Consider the following 9,077-nt stretch of genomic DNA (forward strand, 5'->3'; position numbering starts at 1 on the left):
CTGTGCCAAAGAACTACACAAGAATATTTTCAGAGCGAGATTCTGGCTCAGTATTTTCCCCCCGCAGGTTTTTACTGGTTGAAATTGTTTCTGATTTGAAAATGTTCCTTCCTTAATTTACAAGAAGCGCCATGTTTTTGTAATTTAAAAAAATGTCAGATATAATTAATGTTTAAAACTGACCCGGAACTTCTTTCTGACGCGCTGGTCGTTCAACTTCCTGTGATGTTACAGCGACACCAAGTGGATTCTTCAGCCATGACATCACAGAGGAAGAGACAGAGGCGTGTCCACACGGAGCCGGTTATTTTAAAACCGAATATTCTTCCCTCCGCGATAAGATAAAAATATTAAATCCACGCGACCTCGTTCAAAAACAAAATCGTCCATCCAACAAATCGGCGGCGTAGTTCCTCAAATCCTATCCAATCAGAACGCTCCGCCTCCCCTCGTCACGTCAGCAGCTAACGCCATTAATGTTTCATGTTTAGCTAACGGTTAGCTAAACATGAAACATTAATGGCGTCAGGCTCGTTCGCGTGGACCGACCGGGAGGCAGAGTTGCTCCTAAACGTAGTTTAGCAATAAGCGATAAGATAAGTGCGGTTTCTGAACGTAAACACGGGTCGCACACATATTACGTCACAGCGGTTTCCGTCGCGGCAGCGACGAGCTGATCCACATCATTAAGGTGTGGACTAAAGAATTATACACATTTAAGTCTTCAGATATTTCTCTGCTGCAACAAACCACAAATGTTTTATAAGAATTGACAAGATTTCAAGTAACTTCCAACAGATTTAATGACAAAAAAAAATGATGAATTTGTGTATAAAAGAAACACTTTATTACAATTAGGCTGAAAAACCCAATGGAAACACAACTACTTTACAAGTACAAATGTTTGTCATTGATATTTACAGTTTTTAACTTGACATCAATAAAAAAATAATAATGAGAACACACAAAATCCTAAAGTACATGTTTACAGTGTATTTACTGCAATAAAAAAAAACATGGCTAAAGGAACGTGCATTAATCTCCATTCAGTATTTATAGACAGACATAAAAGGCCTATTTATGAACACATCGATTCTAACGGACGTTTCCTAATTACCCATGAGCCTCAGCGATCTAGCACCGTCACGCCGGAGGTGTGTTTGTGGCTCCGGCTCGTCGTGGGGGGGGATATTTTAAGTGGTGGTAAATTTGAGATCATTTCAACAAAGAACTGTCGGGACAGCAGATTCAGCTGGCCCCGCCCCCACCGGGCTTGGCGGGAGTCTTGGCCCGGACGCCGCCCTGGCGAGCTTGACCCTTGGGGTTCTGCAGGGGCTGAGCGGGTTGCGGCGCCGATGACTCTGCTGCGGAGGATGCGGCGGGCTGCTGGGCGGGGCTGTGGGGGGGAGGAGTCTGGATCTGAGGCGAGGTGGCGGCGGTCACCACCTTCTGCTGGACCACCTGGGCGCTCGCCGTCCCGGCGGGTAGCATCTGCACCTGGGTGGGGGCAGAGGTCACCGTCTGAGCCTGAACCTGAAGACGGCGGGTCAACATTCATCCGTTAGCCTTCATGGAGCCACGGCCCCCCCCCCCCCACCGGACGGACCCATACCTGCTGGGGAGAGGACGCCATCTGCTGGATGCCGGCCACGGTCGGCTGCTGCTGCACGATCTGAGGGAGTTTCGCCACCTGATGGAAAAAGTCCACAGAGGGTCTCCCATCAAGACCCAAACCGGCGTTCACCAGGCCACGCCCCTGTTCGAGCAGGACGCCGTACCTGGATCTGTGGGGCTCCGGCGGGCTTCGGGGGCTGGCCGATGGACGTGGTGAAGAACTGCGTCTTGATTCCCGGTTGGAGTTGGGTGGCGGCGGCGTAGGCAACCTTCTGCTGCTGCTGGGCCGGCTGCACTGCCACCTGCTGGGCGCCGATCTGAATCACGCTCGGCTTTAAATCTCTGATCCCAGAGCACCGAATCGGCTGCTGCTGATTGGTTTACCTTCTGCTGGACGGCCAGCCCTTGCGCCGGCTGCGTGGCTTTCTGCTGCGCGGCGGCGGCGGCCTGCTGCTGCTTCTTCATCTGCAGCAGCTGCTGGACCTGCATCTGGGGGAAGGACGGCGCCAGAACCGGACCTGAGCCACGAACAGAACCGTTTGGGTTAATGACGGGGTCGTCCACGTCCTGGAGCGAGAACCCAACGAGAACACACCCGCTTTCTGAGGCTGCCCAATGGCCACGCTGATGCCCGCCACGGTGACCGGCAGCGTGTTGACGCCCGCCGAGGACACCACCGCCGGGACGGACACCACCGGAGGCTTCGTGAGGGTCACCTGGGCCGGCTGCCCCGCCTGGGCCTGAATCTGGCCCTGAGTGGGCACCCGGGTCTGAGGAGAAACGCGACCAGCATGAAACCGCGCGTGGAGCGTTTGGCCCCGCCCATCGTTGGGGTGACATCACTGACATGGATTCAGGTACTTCCTGTCTGGTGTAAACCGACGGCCACCATCTTACCAGTCGAGCCACCTGCAGGTTGGCCACGGTGGTGCCGGTCAGCACGGCTCCGGGTCTCGGTGCCGCCACGGCCGTCAGCTGCGGGTTGGCCTGCGGCGCCTGGGCGGTCTGCTGGGCGGCGCCGGCGGCCGGCTGGCCCTGAGCCGCCGCCGCCGCCACCGCTGCAGCTACCTGCTGCTGTTGCTGCTGCAGCTGCAGCTTGTGCTTGTTCATCTTGAGCAGCTCCTGTGGACAGAGAACGCACGTTACCGTGTGACCCTCCCCACGCAGGGGCGCCGGCGTGTGATTGGACGGCGTGGGCGTACCTGCGGTTTGCCCACAGCTTTAGCCTGAGGAGACGCCGCCTGCTGCTGCTGCAGCTGCTGCTGGCGGAGCATCTGCAGGTGGGCTGGCGTGAGGGGCTTTCCTTGTGGTAACTGCATACCTGTGGCTGGAGGCGGGACAGCGGCTCGGTCAGACCCGTCAAACGGCGCCCCCTGCAGCACGTCCGTGTCCCGATGCCTTACCTGGCGTCACCTGAGCGACCAGCGGGCGAGTCTGGGACTGCACCGGGCTCAGAGTGGTGGAAACGACTGCAGATCCCGTCGCCGGGGCAACGGCACGAACGCCCTGGCCCGTAGCTATGGCGACCACTTCGGCGGGGGCAGCTGCGGTGACGGCCCTCTGTTGGGCGTGTGCCACCTGGGCTCCGGCTGCCCCGGCAGGCTGCGCCGACCAGAACAACGACAGAATGAGTAAAAGCTAAAGCTAACGCTAACGCCGCCGTTAGCGTTAGCCACAGCGCTACGCGACTCACCGACAGGCTGCCGGCTACGACCGGAGACGCCAGCCGTTTATTGGCCTGGAAGGGGCTGGGGGGGACGCCGGCGACCGCGTTCACGATAACATTCCCTCCGACGGTGGCTGGGAAGGACAAAGAGGAACAAATTCAGTCCCGGAACGCCGATAGAAACGTGAGCCGCGGCCGCTGGGACGTACCGGCCTGCATGGCGGCGCCCGCCGTGGCGTTCTTTATGGCTCCGGCCTGGAAACACAAAAGGTTTTAGTTCAGGAGTCGCTGGCCGGAAGCATCCTGGGGGACGTTCCCCGTCTCACCAGGACGGCGGCGTTCGGCACCGAGGCGGCTCCGGACACAGCGGCGGCCGGAGGCCCTTGAGCCTGGTTCTGGCCTGCAGCAGGAGCCTGGGTCTGTCCCGGGGGGGCCTGGACCTGGGGGGCGGCGGCCTGCTGCTGCTGGGCCTTCTGCTGCTCGGCCAGGGCCTGCAACACACACGGCACCGCTGAAGCGCGACCCAAACACAGGAGGCGTCGACACCCGGCGGACAAGAACCTTTTTCTCCTTGGAGATCCGCTCGGCGCGCTGAGACGCCACCTGGATGGGAGGGAGGGGCTTGTCGTAGCTGATCCCACTGAGGAGGGCAGAGCGGCGCTCAGATTAGGCGGATCGTCTCTGGGCGTGATCCGGTCGGAACATCAAACGTACCTTTCTGCCAGCACCGAGGCGTGTTTGGGGTTCTTCTGGAACGGATTCATGCCGAGTCTGAAAAAGTTCAAAGAGCGCACTGAACAGGATGTCCTCCGCCCCCTAGAGGGCGGCGGCGGCGGCGCTTACAGCGGTTTGATGGGCGGGCTCCTCTTGCCGGCGATGATCTTCATCAACTCGAAGCGGTTGTTGTAGAGCTGGATGTGCATGGCGTTGTCGTCCTGCGTGTAGATCTGGCAGGTCCTCAGAGGACGGCTGTTCTTGGACTGAACAGGGACAGACAGACAGACAGACGTGAGGACAGGAAGTCAACCACGGAGCGGACGGAGAGACGGGTCGGCCCACCTTGTAGATGCTCTTGGTCTTTTTCTTGGGGTTCGCCTCGTACACCAGCTGAAAGGTTGGAGACGGAGATGAAGACAAAGCAGCGGCGCCCCCTAGCCCTACGTGCGGCGTCCGTTACCTTGCCCTCCTCCCGGGGGATGATGACGTTCTCGTAGCGGTTGCGGCACTGCTTGGGGGAGCGGTAGATGCGGCTGCAGGAGTTCACCACGTCGCTCACCAGGTCCCAGTTCGGCGTGTGGGCGGGAGACACGATGGTCAAGTTCAGGGGCAACTCCAGCAGCTGCTTCACGGCCTGCCCCGCCCCCCCAGAAACACACCATTCGCTCACACGATCACATTCAGGCTGGAAGGAAGCTGTGGGCGGAGCCACTACCTGAAGCAGAGCCCAGTCCTCGCTGATGAGCCACTCCGGGTTGTCCTGCCCGGCCTCCGTGGCAGGTTTAACCAGCGAGGGGAGGGGCTTAGCGAAGGGCGCCTGCTGCTTGAGGGAGAAGTTCTTCTTCTGGTCTTTACCCTCGCGGCGAACCTTCAGCATGCTGGCCTTTTCGAAAAGCGAGCGCGGCGGGATGACGGTCTCCCCGTGACCTTTCTTCTTCTTTCTGGCTGCTGCTGCGAACACACAAACCCGACGCCCCTCTTACACGCCGTCCCTCCTGGAGGACGTCTCTGTGACCCGATCGATCGCTGGGATCAATGACCGGGTCCGGGTGGCAGCCGCTCACCTGACGGGTCCATCTTCAGCCTCTTGTGCTCCTTGCGGACGTAGACGGGGGGCAGCTTGGACTCGGGCATGGGCGTGGCCTCGTACATCAGCATCATCACCGAGTCGATGTAAATGTCGTTGTCGTCCTGCGGCGGCGTGGGCGGAGTCCACACCTAAGGCGGGACAGAGCGGGACAGAGCGGGACAAACGCGATCAGGAAGTGAACAGGGGAGAACCAAATGGCACTCGGTCCACAGATCAGGGGGACATCGGTTCAAATCTCTGACGTTAGAAAATATCTGGTAAATATCCTCTCTGGGGTCTCTCCGGGGTCTCTCCGGGGTTTCTCTCTGGGGTCTCTCTGGGGTCTCTCTGGGGTCTCTCCGGTGTCTCTCCGGTGTCTCTCCGGTGTCTCTCCGGGGTCTCTCCGGGGTCTCTCCGGTTTCTCTCTGGGGTCTCTCCGGGGTCTCTCCGGGGTCTCTCTGGGGTCTCTCTGGGGTCTCTCCGGGGTCTCTCCGGGGTCTCTCTGGGGTCTCTCTGGGGTCTCTCTGGGGTCTCTCTGGGGTCTCTCTGGTTTCTCTCTGGGGTCTCTCCGGGGTCTCTCCGGGGTCTCTCCGGGGTCTCTCCGGGGTCTCTCCGGTTTCTCTCCGGGGTCTCTCTGGGGTCTCTCTGGGGTCTCTCTGGGGTCTCTCTGGGGTCTCTCTGGGGTCTCTCTGGTTTCTCTCTGGGGTCTCTCCGGGGTCTCTCCGGGGTCTCTCCGGGGTCTCTCCGGGGTCTCTCTGGGGTCTCTCTGGTTTCTCTCTGGGGTCTCTCTGGGGTCTCTCTGGGGTCTCTCCGGGGTCTCTCCGGGGTCTCTCCGGGGTCTCTCTGGGGTCTCTCCGGGGTCTCTCTGGGGTCTCTCCGGGGTCTCTCTGGGTTCTCTCTGGGTTCTCTCCGGGGTCTCTCCGGGGTCTCTCCGGGTCTCTCCGGGGTCTCTCTGGGTTCTCTCTGGGTTCTCTCCGGGGTCTCTCCGGGGTCTCTCCGGGGTCTCTCCGGGGTCTCTCTGGGGTCTCTCTGGTTTCTCTCTGCCGGGTCTCTCTGGGGTCTCTCTGGGGTCTCTCTGGGGTCTCTCCGGGGTCTCTCCGGGGTCTCTCCGGGGTCTCTCCGGGGTCTCTCCGGGGTCTCTCTGGGGTCTCTCCGGGGTCTCTCTGGGTCTCTCTGGGGTCTCTCTGGGGTCTCTCTGGGGTCTCTCTGGGGTCTCTCTGGGGTCTCTCTGGGGTCTCTCTGGGGTCTCTCTGGGGTCTCTCTGGGGTCTCTCTGGGGTCTCTCTGGGGTCTCTCCGGGGTCTCTCCGGGGTCTCTCCGGGGTCTCTCTGGTTCTTACCGGCATGATTTCTGTGTGGCCGTCCTCCGCGTCAAACACATACTCCTACAGACACAGAGGATTAACGTCAACGCCTGCGTGACATCACTTCCTGTTTGACGTGCAGCCATCACAGCGGCCACCCACCATGTTGTAGGCGTCCTCTCTGGTGTAGGTGAAGAGATCTTCATCGCCCTCCATCAGCTGCGCCTCCTGCTCCTCCTCCTCCAGCTTCTCCAGGTGGTGCAGCTCCCAGCCTCTCTTGGAGGACTCCAGCCGCTCCTGGAGGAGGCGACAGAAATAAGCCGTGAGCAGAAGGTTCAATCTGCGCCACAGGTCCGTGATGCTTCCTCCACGCTACCTTGAGAGCAGCTTCATCGTCACTGACGTGGAGGTACTCCAGGTAATGCAGGGCGTACCGTTCGATGGGCGTGAGCTGATCGAGTGATCAATAAATGCACACATTTAGTCACAGCTTTCTGTCATTTGACCGTTTCCAGAGAGAAACGCCAGTTACCTGATCCATGACTGAGTTCAACTCTTCCTTCTGGCATGATTCCTCCTGATCCTCCTCTTTTGACTCTTTGCTAGCTTCCTTCTGGCATGATTCCTCCTGATCCTCCTCTTTTGACTCTTTGCTAGCTCGCTCCTCCTCCTGCTCCTCCTCCTGCTCTTCCTCCTGGGCATCCATGTTTATGCTGTGGAGAGCCTGGATGTAAGGTCGGGCCACCCTGTGGGAAATGGCCTCGGAGGCCGAGGGCTCCTGGTGCAGCACCACGAACTCCTCCACCTTCTCTCCCGATCCGGCCTCCACCTCAAACAGATCCTGGATGGTCCGCTGCAGAAACAGAGTGGGCTCGTTGGCCGAGGTCCGGACGCTGAGGCCTGCTCCAGAGACTCATCTTACTTGTGTGAGGAAGGCCAAGGTGAAGTCGGTCCCCTGGGCGGCCACCTCCCTGATCAGGTCCTTGGTGCCGTTCTTCAGCAGCTTCTCCTCAATGGAGTTCCCACTCTCCAGCCTGGGGAGCGAACGACACGGGAGGAGCTAAAAGCGGCGCCACGGCACTTGGAACCTCTCATCTTCTTGCAGTAGCGTCTCAGGATTTCCCTTCCCAGCATGCATCACCTGTAGACGTGGATGTCCTTGGCGCGGCCCATCCTGTCGCACCACTCCTGAGCGCGCGCGTCCATGCTGGGATCGAGGTCCGTGTCGTAGAAGATGACGGCGTCTGCGTCGGACACGGTGCCGACCGCGGAGCAGCAGCGGTTGGTCAGGATGCTGCAGAACACCTTCTTGTTCCGGTGAAACGTCCTCATGCGCTCCTGCAGGAGTGTGCACGAGGCGTGCATGAGGCACAGGCGTGACTCGCAGCTTCGGCGCTTTGTCTCCTGGCTTTGCAGCAAAGCTTTTTTGTCTTACCTGTTGCTCATCAGGCGTGAAGTTCTCATCCAGTCGCACGTAGGTGACCCGCCTGTGATCCAGAAAGGCCTCCAGGATGTCGAGCATCTTCATCATCTGAGTGAAGATGAGCACGCGGCGGCCATCGGAGCCGAGCTTCTGGAGCAGGACGGCCAGAGCTTCCAGTTTACCTGTGTGTGTGTGTGTGTGTGTGTGTGTGGGGGGGGGGGGGTTAGGAGCGTCACGCTCAGTTCAGACTCTCCGTCGGGTTCTCCTGAAATGGTCTGAAGGTCACTGACCTGAGTCCGTCTGCATCTGCTGCATGTCAGCAAAGCGATGGCGCCGCGTGGAAACGGAGCGGTGGATGTCGGCGCTGTGGGGGGCGGAGGCTTCCTGCAGGTGGCGGCGGCGCGACTTCTGCTCCAAGCTGTAGGGAACCGGGGGATTGGCTGCAAAGAGGTGAGGAGGTGGAGCTACAGCTGGGGGCACCACACACGCCAGCCTAGAAGACGCCACAGAAGTGTTAGTATGCAACGCCGGACGCTTAACCGCGGTTTCAACCAGATGAAGGGTAGGAGGCGGCGCTCACCTGCTGATCAACCCACTGGCGGCGTCCAGGCGGTCCGCCGCAGAGAGCAGCGTGGACCGCAGCGCGGCGGTGGTGGCCACGCAGGTTCTCTGGGCCCTGATGCAGCTCTCTCGGCCCCCCCACGTCCAGCCTCCGGCCGTCGGGGCGGCGTGGTCGGGCTCCGAGCTCAGAGTGCACGCCTGAAGCAGGTCGGAGCCAAACAACACGCGGCGGCTGCAGCGGCGCTCGTTCGCTTCAAACAGGCGGGTCAAACGCTCCCTCCGCTGGCGGGTCTTCTCTTCTGAAGACTCCTAGAGATGGAGAGGGAGGGAGGGAGGGAGCCTCGTCTGTTCCCCCGGTCTACAATCACAAAAAGGCTCTGCACTGACCTGGGAGGCGGCGTGGGCGGCGGCCGCCAGCTTGGAGGGGGCTGAAGTGGCGTTTGTAGCGGCGCCCGGTACTAAAAGAGAAATATTCACTGTAAAGCGCTTCAGAAGGAAAACGCGTCGTTACAGCAGAACATCGACGCCGCGGAGGAGTCACCGTGTGGCGCCGCTGCCGGGAGAGGATGCGATGCCCCGGGCGGAGTCGGGGCGTTGGAGGCGGGGACAGCCGGAGGCGCCGTCTGCATGACCATGGAGCCCTGGGGCCGGATGATCTGCTGCCCCGGAGCCGACACGATCTGAAGGATGTTGCCTAAAACCACCGAAGTGACAGATGTTTGAGG

At 60.1% G+C, this 9,077-nt stretch overlaps 1 protein-coding gene across 1 annotated transcript in view; it reads right to left on the minus strand.

Annotated features, from left to right (window-relative positions):
• Nucleotides 1-824: 824 nt before the first annotated feature.
• LOC137893043 (E1A-binding protein p400-like) overlaps nucleotides 825-9,077 on the minus strand; it is an 8,931-nt gene continuing 678 nt past the window's right edge. Inside the window, exons 2-29 of the mRNA XM_068738473.1 lie at nucleotides 8,894-9,046; nucleotides 8,740-8,810; nucleotides 8,372-8,661; nucleotides 8,082-8,284; nucleotides 7,804-7,973; nucleotides 7,510-7,706; nucleotides 7,291-7,402; nucleotides 6,901-7,221; nucleotides 6,745-6,819; nucleotides 6,531-6,665; nucleotides 6,405-6,449; nucleotides 5,062-5,215; nucleotides 4,713-4,948; nucleotides 4,458-4,631; nucleotides 4,124-4,260; nucleotides 3,995-4,051; nucleotides 3,842-3,920; nucleotides 3,607-3,771; nucleotides 3,490-3,535; nucleotides 3,299-3,414; nucleotides 3,018-3,216; nucleotides 2,817-2,941; nucleotides 2,512-2,736; nucleotides 2,210-2,384; nucleotides 1,999-2,132; nucleotides 1,767-1,916; nucleotides 1,613-1,690; nucleotides 825-1,533 (exon numbers count right to left, since the gene is read on the minus strand). Of these exons, the coding sequence (XP_068594574.1) occupies nucleotides 1,249-1,533; nucleotides 1,613-1,690; nucleotides 1,767-1,916; nucleotides 1,999-2,132; nucleotides 2,210-2,384; nucleotides 2,512-2,736; nucleotides 2,817-2,941; nucleotides 3,018-3,216; nucleotides 3,299-3,414; nucleotides 3,490-3,535; nucleotides 3,607-3,771; nucleotides 3,842-3,920; nucleotides 3,995-4,051; nucleotides 4,124-4,260; nucleotides 4,458-4,631; nucleotides 4,713-4,948; nucleotides 5,062-5,215; nucleotides 6,405-6,449; nucleotides 6,531-6,665; nucleotides 6,745-6,819; nucleotides 6,901-7,221; nucleotides 7,291-7,402; nucleotides 7,510-7,706; nucleotides 7,804-7,973; nucleotides 8,082-8,284; nucleotides 8,372-8,661; nucleotides 8,740-8,810; nucleotides 8,894-9,046 (4,307 nt within the window). The 3' untranslated portion in view covers nucleotides 825-1,248. The remainder of the gene's footprint in view (nucleotides 1,534-1,612; nucleotides 1,691-1,766; nucleotides 1,917-1,998; nucleotides 2,133-2,209; nucleotides 2,385-2,511; nucleotides 2,737-2,816; nucleotides 2,942-3,017; nucleotides 3,217-3,298; nucleotides 3,415-3,489; nucleotides 3,536-3,606; nucleotides 3,772-3,841; nucleotides 3,921-3,994; nucleotides 4,052-4,123; nucleotides 4,261-4,457; nucleotides 4,632-4,712; nucleotides 4,949-5,061; nucleotides 5,216-6,404; nucleotides 6,450-6,530; nucleotides 6,666-6,744; nucleotides 6,820-6,900; nucleotides 7,222-7,290; nucleotides 7,403-7,509; nucleotides 7,707-7,803; nucleotides 7,974-8,081; nucleotides 8,285-8,371; nucleotides 8,662-8,739; nucleotides 8,811-8,893; nucleotides 9,047-9,077) is intronic.

The sequence above is a fragment of the Brachionichthys hirsutus genome, chromosome 4 (genome assembly GCF_040956055.1).
Source record: "Brachionichthys hirsutus isolate HB-005 chromosome 4, CSIRO-AGI_Bhir_v1, whole genome shotgun sequence".
NCBI lineage: Eukaryota > Metazoa > Chordata > Actinopteri > Lophiiformes > Brachionichthyidae > Brachionichthys > Brachionichthys hirsutus.